The 16,728-nt window shown below is 50.8% G+C and overlaps 3 protein-coding genes across 3 annotated transcripts; 2 read left to right on the forward strand and 1 right to left on the reverse strand.

Moving 5' to 3' along the window:
• Positions 1 to 2,286: 2,286 nt before the first annotated feature.
• On the reverse strand, positions 2,287 to 3,936 carry LOC101768785 (GDSL esterase/lipase At5g45910). The gene is made up of 3 exons (XM_004964746.3): positions 3,621 to 3,936; positions 3,259 to 3,474; positions 2,287 to 3,144 (listed from the first exon to the last, which is right to left on the reverse strand). Exons 1-3 carry the CDS (start codon positions 3,856 to 3,858, stop codon positions 2,507 to 2,509), a joined length of 1,092 nt encoding a protein of 363 aa, XP_004964803.1. The 5' UTR covers positions 3,859 to 3,936; the 3' UTR covers positions 2,287 to 2,506.
• A 4,792-nt stretch (positions 3,937 to 8,728) lies between these two features.
• On the forward strand, positions 8,729 to 10,396 carry LOC101769474. Its single transcript, XM_004964747.3, has 4 exons — positions 8,729 to 8,951; positions 9,652 to 9,753; positions 9,832 to 9,900; positions 9,982 to 10,396. Exons 1-4 carry the CDS (start codon positions 8,905 to 8,907, stop codon positions 10,220 to 10,222), a joined length of 459 nt encoding a protein of 152 aa, XP_004964804.1. The 5' UTR covers positions 8,729 to 8,904; the 3' UTR covers positions 10,223 to 10,396.
• A 2,327-nt stretch (positions 10,397 to 12,723) lies between these two features.
• Positions 12,724 to 14,781, forward strand: LOC101769874 (GDSL esterase/lipase At5g45920). Its single transcript, XM_004964748.3, has 3 exons — positions 12,724 to 13,989; positions 14,079 to 14,243; positions 14,346 to 14,781. The coding sequence occupies exons 1-3, from the start codon at positions 13,604 to 13,606 to the stop codon at positions 14,524 to 14,526; spliced, it is 732 nt and encodes a 243-aa protein (XP_004964805.1). The 5' UTR covers positions 12,724 to 13,603; the 3' UTR covers positions 14,527 to 14,781.
• The last annotated feature ends 1,947 nt before the right edge of the window (positions 14,782 to 16,728 follow it).

Consider the following 16,728-nt stretch of genomic DNA (forward strand, 5'->3'; position numbering starts at 1 on the left):
TTGGGGAGCGGAGGGGCCACCGGCGCCCTGCTTGGATTCTCCTGCCGCAGGCGAGTAGGTGGCGTGGGAGGGTGCCGCCATGAATGCTCAAGGCGCCCGGGCATGGTCTTCTTCCTCGGTTTGCCCCTACGGCGATTGACCACATGGGTCCAGCCAGGTTCCTCATCTCTTGGCAGGGCCGAGGGCGGGACGCGGCGCAGATACATGGGGCTCGATGGCCCAGCGCGGCGCGAGGCAGTAGCCGGAGGAGCATTCACACGGTAGGCGGGGGGTTGGGTGGCCGACGAGTTAAAGGTGGTGCTGCGGGGGGGAAGGGGTGAGTAAAAGCGGATCCAGTGAGGCGACATCGCGAATCCGCGCGGCCTGCAGGAGTACCGCTGGCAATGGAACGGCGGGACGCCGCATTAACAGCAGATCTTGGAGGGGGGATGGCGGATCTAGGCGAAACGAGACATGGCGTGGACGGGAGGGGGGCGCGCCCGCCAAGGTGGAGGCCGAAGTAGCGGGAGGGGCGACCGACGGACAACCTCCGCGTAGGATGGCGGGTCACGGGCGGATTGTGGTGTTTCCGGGACAGGGAGGTCGTCGAGGTGGCCGGGAATGGCGGATCTGGGTGGCGGCGGTGGCGACTCCCTCCAGAAGGAGGCAGTGGGGGAGCTGGGTGAGGGCGGATGGGGCGGTGCGTAGGGAGGGGTCTGTTTGTGGCAGGGTGGGCTGGCTGTAGGGGGCTGGGGGCGGCGGAGAATCCTGGGCGGCGCCGCCGGAGCCGGCGGCATCGCGGAGGTTCCTAGTTATGTACGTTGATAATCGGAGGTTGTGATATTGGAACGTGAGATGTTCCAGACCGTGTAGCCGAGGCCGATGGACTCGAGGAAGGCGAAGTCGGTGCCGTGCCGCCGCCGATGGCCATGTTAGCGCGCCGGCGGAAGTCCGCGCCGCAGAGCTTGGACGGCGGGAGCAGCGGCAGGCCAGCTGCACACGCATACTCATGCATGAGCTTGCAGAAATGAGTAGTAGCAAAATCAATCAATGGCCGATCGAGCATTGCGCGCGTGCGTGGATGGGGACGTGCGTGCGCACTGACGACGAGGCGGCCGTCGGAGCAGCGGCAGGTGCGGCGGCCGAAGTAGGTCATGCCGTAGGGCGGGTGCGCGATCGACGGTGAGCAGGAGCTGGTCCGCCGCCGACATTTGACGCAGATGTTGACCGTGTGTCCCCCAGCGAGTCCCCGAAGTTGAACAGGGCCTCGTACCGCCGGCCGCAGCCAGGCCAAAGGAGCAGCAGCAGAGGCAGTGGAGGAGGCCGACGGCGACCAGGGCTGCCGCGCGAGCCATGGCACACTGCCGCTGATGGTGCTTATCGGCTGCCGAACCACCTCGAGATAACCTCGGCTTAATGCCGTTTGGACGCTTGCAGGGCAGGTAGCGGCGGCGGCGTACGTCTCACACCGTCGCACGCTGCACTGGCCGGCGGCCGGCCGGCTAGACTGCTTCTCGATCTCCTACCAAGTTCCCGTCAGGCGTCAGCGCAATTCAATGGCGTGCGGCCGGCCGCACTCGCGCACGCGGTGACGCGCAGCGCTCCTGCGTCGGCTCCCCCGGAAAAGCAGCTCTGGGCGGCGCTGGGTTTGCCACCGGCACTGCGGCACGCGCCGCGGTGGAGTCGTTTGGCTCGTTGCCGTTGCCGTTGCCGTGTGCGGGGCTCCTGATGAGTTGGGCCTCTTCGGTGGGACATGACAGCAGGCCCATTGGGAGGCTATTCATCTTTTTTTTTCAAAAAGACATGCGCGTCAGGCAGGAGGCCCACTTACTGTTGGTACACGTACATTTTGGCAGTTGGGTGTAGCACCAACCTGGTCCAATTTCTTTCACTCAACAAGTACGGAAGGTTTGCCGTGTACCGGACAGGGGCAAAGCACGCTTTGAAGCAAGGTTGGGGCATTTGGTAGTGACACGGCCTGATCATTATATTGCCGTTATTGCCGCCAATTTTGGTCTGCCAGAAACGGGTTGTTTCTAATGGGGCCATGCTACCATGGATTCCTCAGTTCATTGAAAATAGGGTGCGCCACAACATTTTGTAACCCGGAAATCCAGGTGTCTTCGGCAAAGCATTGTTTCCTAACACAAAAAAAAAACCTTGCGTGCCTGGATTTTATTAGAAAGTGCAGGGTTGAGTGGTATCCAGTATGATTTGTGCACGTCATGTCTTTCAAAAACAAAATGATTTAGTGTCCACTGTCCAGAATTGCAGCCGAATTTACGAAAATATTATGAACAGCATAAATAGCCTCCCAATCGCACACTACACAAGTGGCATTCGCTGTTCGCATTGCTGTCGCGTGATGAACACAAAGAAAACTATGCTTAATTGATTATTCATTCTCACAGATCATCTTCTTGTTTTCCAGCTAGAAAATAAACAATTAACAACCCCATCCCTTTCCCCTAACTTGAGTAGCCATCCAATCCAACCCTTGATTCCTTCCCGGAGCTCAATAGTCCCTCTATGCCCCGATGGCCGGGTGGCAGTAGGCCCCGCTGACCCACCCGTCGGCGATCTTCTTGTACGCCGCCTCGGTGAGGTGGATGCCATCCCAGCTGAGCGACGACTCCGGGTTGGAGCACGCCGACGCGCCGGACATCCCGCACCGCGCGCTGTTCTGGTAGTTGTACTTGCCGCCGCCGGCGCCGCAGCAGGCCCTCAGGTTGGTGCTGAACCCGTAGCTGCCGGGGCTCCTCACCATGTCGTACACGTGGCTGTAGAAGTCGGCGTACATGATCCGGGCGCCGGGGTACTTGCTCTGCAGGCTCGACACCTTGGCCTGGAGCAGCTGGTTGTGGCGGCTCGACAGCGCGTTGAAGCGCTTCAGGCAGCCGTACTGGTCGTAGTCGCCGGCGTTGGAGGTCTGGTACAGGGTGAGGTAGATCGGGAAGCAACCCACGGGGAGCACGCCGGGGACGACGATGGACGTGGCGCCGAGGGAGATGAGCTGGTCCACGCCCTTGCCGATGGCGTCCACGATGGTCGCGCTCTGCCCGCTCGCCTGCTCCGGCGAGTAGCCGCCGAAGATCTGGGCGTTGTAGTCATTGCCGCCGAACTCGCCCAGCACGAACAAGGACTTGGACAGGTACGACTTGCAGGCTGTCAGAAATTCAGGATTGTTAATGGCCGTCTGGAAGGCTGGACCATGGACAGCAGGAGAGGTTTAATGGCGAGCGCCGGCGTCGGCGGGGGTGGCGTTGATGGCGTGCGTACCCTGCGTGGAGCCGCAGATGGATGGCATGAGCTGCTGGAACCACTGGATCTGGGTGTTAAGGGGCCCGTTGTTCCAGATCTTGTCGGCGATGCCCAGCGACTGGAAGAAGCCCGAGTCCATGGTCGTCGCGCCGATGATCGCCATGTTCGCGCCCTTCTTGAAGTCCGCGCCGCCCTGCTTCGATGGCTTCAGCAGCGGCAGCCCGTACTTCTCAGCTGCACACGTCGGAGCATGCCACGTCAGCGCCACGTTCGTCTCCGTTGACGACAGAGAAGAATGAGCAGAGGAGGGTGCTCTGTTTTTTGGAGGGAAACGACGCGTTTGAAAAGGAGAACGCGTGCAAAGACAAAAGGAATTTTACCGAGGAAGTCGACGACGAGGCGGCCGTCGGAGCAGCGGCAGGTGGCGCGGCCGAAGAAGGTCTCGCCGTAGGGGGGCTGGGTGAGCGTCAGGCCGGCGGGAGCGCCGTTCACGCAGAGGTTGCCGGTGTCAGACATGGAGTCGCCGAAGCTGAAGATGGCGTTGTACTTCTGGCCGGAGACGGCCAGGAAGCAGGCGGAGGACAGGGCGAGGAACGCGACGACAAGCCGAGCCGCCATTGCTGGTGTCTTGGCGAGTGCTCGACGAGCTAGCACTGCGATTGGTTGTTCGGCTGATGAGGAGGTTCGCAGGGCTCTGCCTGCTTATATAGAGGGCGTTAATGGCGTGGGTTGGGGTGTAGCTGTTGCGCCATTAGCCCACCTCGTGTCAGTCTCCTTCGACGTGCTTAACAACTTGTACTACTAGTCTACTACCACTCGGTTGGTGTGCATGCATGAACTACTTTTCTTTTTCTTGTTTTTTCTTCTTGGAGAAACTTGAGCTGCTTTTCTTCTCCCTCTTTTCTTTTCTTTTTTTTCTTCTTATGTTTCATCATATCAACATCAGATCCTGCTCTTCTTTTGGGAACTACTTTTCAGTTTTTAAGATGCATCTTTTGTTTACAAGAGAAGCTTGTATACTTTTGGCATTAGATGCTGAGTTAGCTCAAGTGGTTGCGGTTCTTGTCTGCGCCGTAACATCATCCGGGCTCGAGTCATTTTCGGCTTGGTGTGAAGATATCTTGTTCGTCCCCTGCAAGTATCACATATCTTTTTTAAAAAATGAAATTTGAATAAAAAAGGTTATATAATTTTCCATGGTCAATTGAGATGGACTGATGCTACAAGAAATACTAGTCCACTGTTCATGAAAATGTGGGTTAGATATTTCCTCCTGTCCTAATCTATTGTCTAATGAAAGCAAAATGATTGAACGTATGGAGTATGGGCGAGCGTATAGTATACTGTGTTCGAGTTGGACCAGCCGTGTTTGATGCCTGTCTAGTAGGAGCATTTCATTATTGAGACTAACACCTTTGGCTTTACCCTAATCATGTTCCACTAACTTCTATAATCTATGCAATTGACACCTCATACACCTTCATTCAACTTTGATGCTCTTGATTCTGGAGGAGTTCTTCCCAAATAAAGAAAAAGGAACTTGAAGCGATTTACAATTTTTAGAAACTCTGAAATGAAATTATCTCCTCCTTGTTCTTCCTCAACATTCATTTTTTTTAACAAAAAAATGTTGTGGTGCTTCAATTCGTGTTGACTTTAACATAATACCAAAAATCGATAATTTGATAACTTGATTAGGTAACCAGACTCTGTCATGGAGATAGCATCATCAAGTCCACATTTCACGGCTTCATACCATTTCAGTATTGTCAAGTAGTAGTTGTAAGGATTTATAGCCCAAAAAGTTGAGGCGGCTATTGAACAGAAAGCAAAGCAGGCTAGCGACTACTTTTACAACTACGTCCATCAGCCAGCTGAACAGCACCGGGCGTGCTCTTGTTTGTGTCAATTAGACGTTGCTTTCCTATCCTGCTTTCCCGGTTCAGGCAACAAGCAGCAGGTCAAGCAGCAATGTCAGCAACAGGGAGGCCATCATCTTGATTCTTTTTTTTTTAATATAAAGAGCATCTTGAGTCTTGGGCAGCATCTGCCAACACTACGTGCTGCATTTGATATGACTTTACAGTTAAGAGGGAAAAAAATCATTGAAATCGTTGGTTACATTCGTAGCAGTGCTCGATCAATCTCCATGACACCTACACCTGAACGTCAAAAGCTAGGGCTCAACAACTCCAACAACGTGGAGCGAAGGAAGCGACGCGCACTAGCCACTGTTCGCAGCGGCCGGGCAGGCGGATGCCATGTCAATTCCTCAGCGAACTTGGCACAACCAGGTAGGCCACGCCGATGCAGTTGCGGATTATCCAGAGAGGGAGAAAACCGCGCTTAACTGTAACCAAATTAACGGTCTAGCATAAAGCACATCGTCGTCAGAAGACTGTTTGACTCAGCATTTCAGAACCGCTTGTTGTTTCGATCCGTGTGGACTCTATTTCTTTTTTAATATAACAGATAGCTCTCCTGGTTAAAAAAAAAACTTTAGAGCCGCCACCGCCATCCGCTATCATCAGTCACAGTGTTGTGACTTCTCTGTCAACCTCACGAACAGACAGATAAATGGGGAGCATTAGTCTTCAGATTCCATCAACTAGATATTTTTTTAAGAAAAGAAATTCAGCAACTTGGAAGTATCTTAACAAGATTATCCGCATGGCTGCCTGGCTGGTTAGTCCAACCATGAGAGACCGACGTCAACGCACGTCTCGTCTTTCAACGACTGATGATCAGGTTCCGTGCTCCTTCATTCATCCGCCACACGCATTCCAAGAAAAGCTATACACATCATCGCAGAATCGGAGAAATCCACATCTAATCCTAAAACAATTGCTCCACTGTACTTTGTTTAATCGGTTGCAACCTCTGGCCATCGATAATTGGAGCCTGTACATGCACACGCGGTCACCAAACGATCAAGAACACTCCCAACAACTCGAGCCGTTCCGGGGCACGGCCGCGGAGCAGGTAGCGTTCGCTTCTGTAAGGCTATGTTTGGGTGTAGATATTTAGGTGGAGGAATTGCATTAGGTAGGAATGCTAAAGCTGAGTGGAAATGGAAATGACGTTCATGGTAATACTGCTGTTTGGATGTGTATGAAATCAGTAGTTGAAATTAAAGGTAGCAGTCAATTACAATTCATGTTTGGCTACACCACATTTTGAAGAGTTTGAACATTATACATTGTTGTACATGTATGAAAATATATTTTCCATAACTTGTGGATGTATTGTGTTGATTATACATCACTTTGCACAAAGAAAAATTTTAAAAATTGTAAATAATAATAAAAATTGCAGGAATATCCTGAAAAATTGAAAAAGAAATATTGACAGCTAGAATATGACAGCAGCCATTGAACGGGCTCATATTTTCTTCAGCGGATGCGCCGACTTGAGTCTGATCTTCAGCGATTTCGCCAACTTGAGATTTTCAGCGTATGCGCTGATTTGATTCTATTGGAGGGGGAGGCTATCTGATACCATGTAAGATGTATTGCGAAACGGCATATGCATAGGGTTGCCAAGGATTTCATTATATAGTCAAGGCAAAGGTGTACAAGTTCATGTAGGATACTAAACCCTTGTAGAGGACAACCCCTAGGGGACTCTTCTTCTTCCTCCCTCTTCTTCTTCCTCCTTTCTCCTCAAAAATGGAGGGAGGACTCAAGGGGAGCTCCATTATTTTTGGATGGGCAGGGGGCTTCAGCCCCCTGACCCACCGCTGGCTCCGCCACTAAGTACAACTAGGGTACCAGCCCAGACACATTACGTATTCCTACAGCTGCCTCCCTCCATGATTTGCAATACGACATGGCGCTCCAGTACGAACGAGCTCTGCGTGGCCGTGGACTAATGCCGGAGAGCCAGCCGTCGTTGTCGAGGCCGGCGACTGAGACGTCGATGTGATGTGTCTTGCAAGCGAGCGCGCGAACCTTCCAATATAACCTCCGGCGCGCGAGCCTAAGGCCCTGATTCGTTTCGCTTTTCTAACCCCCGGATTTGGGGCTGCTGTTGGAGTGTCCAGGAAGCAACCTCGCGCGTTTGGTGTGCGTACTGTGTGTGCCGCCTGAATTTTTCTGGTTCGTGATTTAATGGGAGTTTAATTTCTGGATTGTTTTTCAGAGTATGTACCTAATGCTTTGCTTGCAGCGATAATTCAGTTTAAATGCTGCAGTAGTTCAGTAAGGATGTAGGTCCTATCTATAGATGTATACCACTTGCTTGAAATTCTTGAGTTAGTTTTTTTAAAAAAAATCTTGAGTTAAAATTATACTGAAAATCTTTGTTCAGGAAAAAGAAGTTGAAGCACTGAGGATTTACTACTGCTGTACTGCAGCATCTGAGATGATGAACTGCTGAAACGCATGAGCACGGTGCATCATGCATCAGAATATGAGATGCTCATTCTGGATATTCTTTCTTGAAAGGACGCAATCAGGTGCCAACCAATTTTGCTCACCAAACATATGCACAAACATGAGAGGTCCCAATTTTGTCCAGTTTTTTCTATGCTTGTATCATTGGCTAATCCAATCGGTGGCCTGTTGGCGTCATGAACATGGGCACTTGATTGCGTTCAACCGATGATCGAGACTAAAGGGATGCTGTTACTGGTTGCAACCTGAATTGTGTGCATTCGATTATTGGAGCCAGTTCCAGCTTCCGAACATGTGATCGAAATGAATAAGTCTGTTAAAAGGGCCGGGGCACGATGTTGAAGTGCCAGCATACAGTTCGCCGTCAGTTCTTCAGAGCTGTGCAATGCATGATTGCTGGACTGCTACCAACACGAAGAATGCAACTCTACTTCGTGAGAAGTCAACCAATTTTAAATTTGTCCAAATTTATACCAAATAATAATAACATTTATATACAAAATAAATATCAATATATTGATCATCTAATATATTTTTAGAGACGTGAATGCTAGTACTTTTTACAAATTTGATCAAATTTAAAATTGTTTGACTTCTTGAGAAGTGAGAGTTGCAATTTTTTTTTAGGGCGGAGAAAGTAACAAGACAGTTGGAGATACGACGTCAGCTGATTTGGGTAGCTTCAAAGCTGATCAATTCGGCCGTACAGGTACAGCACTGACGACTGACGTCGAGTGCTTGACATTAGACGCTTCATCATATGCTGATCAGTTTGGACTTTGGACTCTAATGTTGGTCTCAGAATTTCGGTAACTGTAGTACTGTAGCTTACGGTGTTCCTGTCACTGAAAGCTCCATTTCCCCAACGACCCTCTCCATTCTTGTCGGGGGGCCGCTACATGAATCATGAATGCCACGAGCTGGAACGTGTACCGGTCAGAGGAAATCGAATGTTTACGAGAGAATTCCATATATAGCACTTGAAAAAAAAAATTCCTAAAATTTTGTCATTTGACATCCAAAATTTTCTTTTTTCTTTTCTTAGCACTTCCGTCACATCTTAGATCATCCTGTTAAAATACACTCCCTAACCTCCCGTAACTTCCCCTCCCGACCCGCTCGTCCCCGACCCCTGTCTCGCCCGTCTCTCCCCGACCCCATCCCTCTCCCTCGTTCTTTCTCCTCTGTTCCCTCCCTAAACCCTAGATCCACAGGAGGTGGCGCCGCTCACCGGCCACACCTGCGGGTGGCGCAGGCCTGAAGAAGGCTCATGGCGCCGCCCGTTAGCCCCCTCCCCATCATCATAGGGAGCTGCAGGCAAGGGGCACTCGCCAGGCTGGGGTCCCGCGAGGCCACATAGGGGCAGGGGTAGGCTCGGTCGAGGATGAGGGGGCAGCCTTGCCTTTGGATACCCTGGGTTCTTGCCTGCAGCTTTGATTTGGTTTCCTATTGTCTTCGGTCTGTTCTTCAGCTACCGTTCATTTTGTTATGGCTCTTCCATGAGAGGTGTCCTACACACTGCTTTCTCCTTGGTGTATGGATACCCTGGGTGTTTGCAAGACAAGCTTTTATTATCTCCTGTATGCGCGGATGGATACCCTGTATGCGTGGACGCCAGTGAGGACGATGCTGTGAAAACTTGGCAAACATGCCTAGCACTTTGCTCCATATCTTATTATTATCTCCTTGATAAAACTAGCATATAAATATGAACATAGGTTTCTGAGTTTGTTTTGTTTGAGTATTTGAGTTCAAAATCACAAGCAAAGTGGCACATTGCACCCCACTGCCAATCTGCTGCTTCAGTTCGAAATTCAGAGTAGATACCCATAGAGTCAGTCTCTTAATCCTAAAACATTAGATTACTTCAATTGTGTTTTGTTCAGTCGATGATTTCATGTAGAGGGCCTAGGTGTATGGATACCCTGGGTGTTTGCAAGACAAGCTTTTTACATTCACACAATTAATTTTATCCAATTTTGTATGTTCACTGTTTAATTTCTTATTGCTCATGTAGAGGGTCACCAGAGAAGAGAAAGACCACCAAATCATCTGAGACAAGTATTGTGCCTTTCCAGGGTGATGAACTACCAGCATCATCCATGTCTTTTCCACCTAAGTTAGTAGTGATGAACACTTATGCTCATGCTTACATAATAACCCGCCATGAATTATTCTAAGTACCTTCTCATTTTAGCCAAAGCTTGGAATCTGCAGCTGTGAGAAAGGGAAAATCTACCAACTCAGCATCTATAGGCTTCAAAAGGTAATGTCTAGCTGTTTTTATTTTTGAATTTTTAGTGCCACACTTGTGTTATTTCTGAATATTATTTCTGCATGTTTGTAGGTCAAGAAGTGGCTCAAATCAGCTTGAGCCCATTCCTGTGTCTAGTGAGCAAACATCTCAGCAAACAATTGCACCTGTGAAGGCAAAGGCCAAAAGGAAAAGGAAGCAACCAGCTAAAAAACAAGGAAAGAATCTGGTGCTACCATTTGATAGTCCAGCAATGTGCACAAGAAGCAAAAAATGGGAAGATCCGGCTAGTCCTGCAATGAGCACAAAAAGTAAAAGAAGGCTTAGCTTATGATTTGCATATGCCTTTCTTTTGAATCAAATGTGGTGTATGTGAACCTATTGTAATGTTGGCTTGATTGTGTGTATCTGTGAACTTGATTGATTGTAAGGTATGCATATAAACCTTCCTGTTGCTCATGTGAACCTAATTAACTGTTTGAAATTATCACCTTTTGTGCATTGTTGATACTGGATTTTCGAATGAGAGGATCAACTTTTTATTTCTATTTAATATTTATGGATGGTTCATGTTCAAATCTAAGAAAAATTATGTGCATCTGTATACTTACTAGAACTTAATGCGGCTGCTTAATGAGCAAAACTGTCTTTTTATTTAGAATGTGCACTTGTATGGATCATATTTCGCTAGATTACATAAGATGAGAGGTAAAAATATCTTTTTAGGTTAGACTTAACAGCAGATCTGACGGAAGTGCTAAGAAAGAATGAAAGAAAAATTTGGATGTCAAGGGACAATAAAAATTTTCGGTGCGATACAGGAAACTCGGTTTTTTCGAGTGCTGTGTAGGTAATTCTCTCAGGTCATGTTTAGTTCCTTCAAAACTTCCAACTTTGACACTATGCAAAAAGAAGATTCCCCATCACATCAAACTTGCGATACATGCATGAAGTACTAAATGTAGACGAAATCAAAAATTAATTGCACAGTTTTGTTGTACTTTGCGAGACGAATCTTTTGAGCCTAATTAGTCAATATTAGAACAATAATTCACAAATACAAACGAAACGCTACAGTATGCTACAGTACTAGCACAGTAATTTTGCACCTCCAAACTTTGGGTAACTAAACAAGGCTTCGATGTTTATCCCCTTCTCGACGAGATATTCGTTCTGGAGCTTTGGAGCAACGTTACCGGACGAGATTTCATATGGACGTACGACGGGGCAGGAGAGCCGTGTCCCAGTGGGTGGTAACCAGGCAACCTTGGCATGCATCATGACGCTATTGGAATCTTTTACCAGTAACTTTCCTGATTGGAATGGAAATCCTTATCCACACTGAATGGTGAACCATGATAACTGTGTTAGACCAAATGACGCCCAGTTACTGATGACGATTAGCCACTCCTAACAGCGACAAACGGGCAGGTTCAGAAGTTGGAACCCGTCGGCCGTACAGTCTTTGACAAATCACAGGCACTGTCACCTGTCCTGAGCCCTGACGCACTTGGAACCTGCCGGCGGTCTTGGCATGAGCCGTCCGATCCCGCATCCGACGGCTCCGCGCCGAGCCACCGCCATAAAAGCGCCACCCCACCATTACCGCCTCGGAAGCAGCTCGGAGTCGCTGCTCGCTCCAGCGAAGCTGAGCCAGGGGGCACGCTGGCCGTGCCCTCTGGCCTCTGCTGCCAAAGCATTCATCAGTCTTTCTTCTTCACTCAAAGTCCACAGGGGGCCCATGCTCGATCCAACCTGAGCTCCCAAGAATCAATGCTCGATCTATCATTCCGGTCTGTGGTTATTCAGGGGCTGAAATCTGTGCTCAGAGCAGAGACTGCGTTTTCCTTCAGTGATCTCTGAAGCTTGTCTGAACCTGCCCTGTATGGGTTGGGTTGGGTTGGGTTGGGTCATTAGTAGGTGACACGTTGGCAGATACACAGAGGCACAGAGCCATCGACGTAGTATTAACACGAGGTTAGCGGAAGCTAAAAATCATCGACCGTCCTTGATTTACGTCACTTAATTAGGTTGCCGTCGTGCCCTATTCGATGGGCAGGAGGAGGTTCAGAGAGCTGACGTGCGACGATCGACTGCAGCGTCGACGACGCTCAATGATCACAGGCAGGCCGATCGCTGCGTTTCACCAAATCGTCACGTATCTTCGCCATGGCTGGCTCGCGAGTCAGCATCATGGCTTTTACGGCTGCTGCCACGATGCGAGGCACGGATGAATGTACGAGATCCCATGGTTCAGAAGGTGCCAGGAACAAACATTGTGCCCGGCTGCTGTCCCAATGCAACCATGGTTCCGCACCGAAGCAAAACTGCAGGGGAACATCATCTGTGTCATCAGCTGCATCGATACCTTCCCAAGCTTCCTTGCCAGCTGGTGATGCTGAAGTTGACGTACCTCTCGTTCTGACCGGTCCTCTCCGACGAGCTGTTCGCGCCCTGTACCAGGACCAAGGAGCACACACGCACGCATGCTCTGAGAGACTGACGATGAGGGTTGTGACCTGCAATTATTCCTTCCGTTCCAAATTACAGGTTCGTTTTGACTTTTCTAGATGTAGATTTTGCTATGCACCTAGATATAGTGTATGTCTAGATGCATAATAATATTTATGAATTTAGAAAAACTAAAACGACTTACAATTTAAAACAGAGGGAGTAGATTATAAATAAATCTTAGGGGAATTTGGATCAAGTACGGTTTATGAAAACCATATTAAAAAAAAATGTGTAGCTGATCCAAACAGCCACATTGTGAAGTAGATTGTAGTATTATACATATTCAGTACATCCATAGCACATGCTTATTTTTTAACAAATAAATGTTAGTCCCCTGATTCCAATTCTCACTACTAGTGTTTTCTCTCTTTTTCCCCCATGAAAGCATAGTTTTTCTTTAGTTACGTAGGCCGGCCCAGAAATAACTTGGGCCAGGTGGAATAACGAACGATCAATCAGGTGGGCTGGAGCAGAAACGCGATCCGCACGTCCTGTACTCCTGGGCCTGGTTTGAAGCAGCAAACAGACAAAAACATGCCTCCTGGCACGTAGTAGTAGTGGATGCGCGGATCCGCCCACGGCAGCAGCAAAAACGGCTGGCCGCCGGCCGGCACTTCCTCCAAGGCAGGCCACTTGCGCGCTCGTGGTCACGGACATGGCGCCGTGCCTCGGGCTCGCGGCTTTGACCGTTGTGTGAACGGCCTCGCGAAACTCCGGACGGGCCGGCCCACAGGGGCCTCAGGTGCGTGCACGTTCCCCCCGAATCCCCTCTTGGCCTGGCCCGCCGCGCTTGGAGCGACGCGCCCGGGCCTGTGTGGCTGTGGTTGCGTGGTCTCCCCAAGCAAGCGTTCAGCCACCGCGCGTGACGCCCGCCCCACTTGCCGGAACACGCCAACACGCCGTGCCGCCGCCGACATCGGCGGCGTACCTGCTTGCCGGCACCCGGGGGGGCGCGTGACACCGACGCACCAAGTGACGGGAGCGCCCACATGATTGCCGTGCGGAGCACAGCACACAGCAGAGCAACCGACCTCGCTCGTTCGCTGCCTGCGTGCAATGGCCGCCGTGGCGTCGCCTGCCATGCCATGCATGCGCGCCGCCGCTCTCCTCTATATAAAGGCACGCAGGCGGCCATGACGATCCCGATCATACCGGACCAGACCAGATTCAGAGCCCTCACTGACCTTTTTGTGATCGCGAAATGGTGCGGCCGTCGATCGTGCTGTTCGGGGACTCGATCACGGAGGAGGCGTTCGGGGAGGGCGGGTGGGGCGCGTCGATGGCCAACCACTACTCCCGCTCCGCCGACGTCGTGCTGCGCGGCTACAGCGGCTACAACACGCGGTGGGCGGCGCGGGTGGCGGCCCGCGCCGTGGCCACCGTCGCCGGCGCCGTCGCCGCCGTCACCGTCTGCTTCGGCGCCAACGACGCCGCGCTGCCCGACCGCGCCAGCGCGCCGCAGCACGTGCCCGTCGACGAGTACAGGGACAACCTCCGCGCCATCTGCGCGATGCTCCAGAGGCGCTGGCCCGGGGTCACCGTCATCCTCATCACGCCGCCGCCCATCGACGAGGACGGCCGCCGCCGGTGAGTGCCCCCGTCATCCTCATCACGCCACCGCCGTCTCGAGCGATCGACCAGCATTGGCCGCCGACACCGCTCTGACGAATGTGCAGGTACCCGTACGCGCACGACTACTCCGGCCTGCCGGAGCGGACCAACGCGGCGGCGGGCGTGTACGCGCGGGCGTGCGTGGAGGTGGCGCGGCAGTGCGGGATCAGGGCCATCGACATCTGGTCAAGGATGCAGAAGTTCACCGGCTGGGAGAAGTGCTTCCTCAGGTACGCGCCCGTGACTCTGACTCTGTTACAGAATGAGCTCAGTTGCTGACAAACACGATGGAGATGGAGAACTCAAATTTTTCCGCCATTTCTCGTCGGCAGGGACGGGCTGCACCTGACGCCGCGCGGGAACCGGGTGCTGTTCGAGGAGGTGGTGTTCGCGCTCAAGGACGCCAACCTCAGCCTGGAGGCGCTGCCGGCCGACCTGCCGCTCTTCGGCGACATGGACCCCGACGACCCGGCCAAGTCCTTCGAGGACGATGACGAGTGGGCTGAGTACTGAGGATGGAGAAGATGACAGCTTCAGTTCCGTGTCGACTCTGACAATCCGCGTCCCTACGATATGTTCAGGATAAAATTCCTTCCCGAATGAAGGTGTAGGATCGTGGCGTGTTCGCTTGCTCAAAGCTCAAGGGCAGCGATGTCTAGAATCGCAATTCATTCGCACCAACTCTATTTTGTTGTAACAAGTTTATTTCCGGTTCATTCTTTTACCTAAAAAAATGTCAAATAAATGCCCACGGGTTTGTTTCTCTTCTATCAGCACGCGATAGTTCTTTGTTTAATTGTTTGGCGTGCCTCGAAAATGTGATGAACTTTGCCAATACGTGGCAAATTTTTCATTCGCCTCTGTGACAAAAAAAAAAAGGTTTGGCGAAGAGTCTGGAAGTTTGTCTTGATTCCTTTGCCTACCAGCCACGAGGCCCATGACGGCATGACCCATCCCACCATCCGCAACTTTTTCACACGCCCCAAAACGTAAACCACCACCTATCAGCTGATTCGCGCGCAAGCCCGGGAACCTATCATCTAGTTCAAGGTAAATTCACCTTTCATCTAGTTCAAGATAACCGCATCACTGTAGTCAGCCAACCAAACACACTCGCACAGCCACACAGTCCGTGCTAAGCTAAGTCAAGCAACCAAACGCGATATTGTATCTGCTAAACCAGGCTTGGACTGTTCATGTCCTATTCTTAGCCAGCTCCCACTGGTGCACCATACCAATCACAACCTATATACCTTTCAGAAGTCTGGAAGCAACTTGACTTCCGATGTTTGAGATTCGTGCGACCGATGAAGGCCACACGATCCCCATCATCTCCACCATGCCGCCGCTCGCACGCGCACCGGTGAGAGCCAGGCAGGGGGGAGGTGGGGGGAGCTGCTGGCTGAGGTAGTGGTGGAGGCGGCAGCGAGATTATGGTTAGTGTTTGGGGTTGCTGGTTTGGGGGCTCCAATGGCCGGCGGCTATAGAAGAGGAGGGGGTCGGGAGCGGTGTGAAGGTCCGGCGGTGGCTAGCGCGGGACCGAAGATGGCCAATAGGTTAGGAAGGGCGGGTTAGACGGGCAGCAGCGGTTGGTAGGTGGTCGGCACGGCAGCTGGCTGGGGCAATGGCGGACGGGGGTGGCGGTGGAGCTCGCGGAGAAGATGATGGGGGGAGAGGAAGATGGCCGGATGGGCCTAAGCTATCTTCGCTATCCGGCTAGCGGAAGCGAGCGAGATAGGAGCCCCCAAGCCGTGCACCGGATGCGATTGTCCGTCCGAGAGACATCAGACATTGCTCGAACCAGAGCTCGTGACACTCAAAATCGTGACGACCTGTCATAGTGCCATCGAACGGCTGCTGTTGCTTGCACGCTACGCCGTGGCCATTCTCCCCGATCGAGAGATCGTGACGAACCTAAACATAATAATAACGGGTGAAAATATTATAACAACTATAATTTTCATTAATGTTCTCATAGGTAAACATTGTGAAACACTTTATCCTAAAAATGTAGACAAACATATCAGAACAGAAACTCCCTGTGCTCAATAATATTGGCACCTAGGAGAGTTAAAATAATTTTTAATCTTGTCGTACTGGAATTCATTTATCCACGATCCTCTGGGCAGCAAGAAGGAGCGCGAGAGCGAGGGACAAATGGTGCTCCATGTCCGACATGGCTCGTGAAAGGGTCTCTATAGTGGTTAGTGCACCTAAATATCATCCAACAGATCTAAATTCAACCCTGTACGAACGAATTAAACATATTTGGAATAAAAAAATTTGCCCTGCTAAGACTTCGGTCGAAAAAACATGCTAGGACTCGACCTCCTTGATTCGGAGTACGTTGACGCGACCATAATTCTCCCACGTCACTCTTCTTTAGAGAAAGCCAATGGCACTTGCACTTGCGGAACGAGACTGTGAACTTTGATTTGAACTTTGATTCGGAGTACGTGTAACTCTCCCACGTCATTTTTGAACTGAAGAGAATTGGAACCGCGACCATAACTCTCCCACGTCATTTTTTCTTTAGAGAAAGCTAATGGCACTTGCGAACTGGGGAGCCACTTGCGGAATTAAAGAGACTGTGAACTGGGGAGACATAAAAATATTTGAACTGGAGGAACGTAAAAATATTTGAATTGCTTATGGTGTTCGGAGAGACGTAAAAATAATTTTTAATTTTGCCGTACTGGAATCGGGGAGCATATG

Source organism: Setaria italica, chromosome IV, assembly GCF_000263155.2.
Source record: "Setaria italica strain Yugu1 chromosome IV, Setaria_italica_v2.0, whole genome shotgun sequence".
Taxonomy (NCBI): domain Eukaryota; kingdom Viridiplantae; phylum Streptophyta; class Magnoliopsida; order Poales; family Poaceae; genus Setaria; species Setaria italica.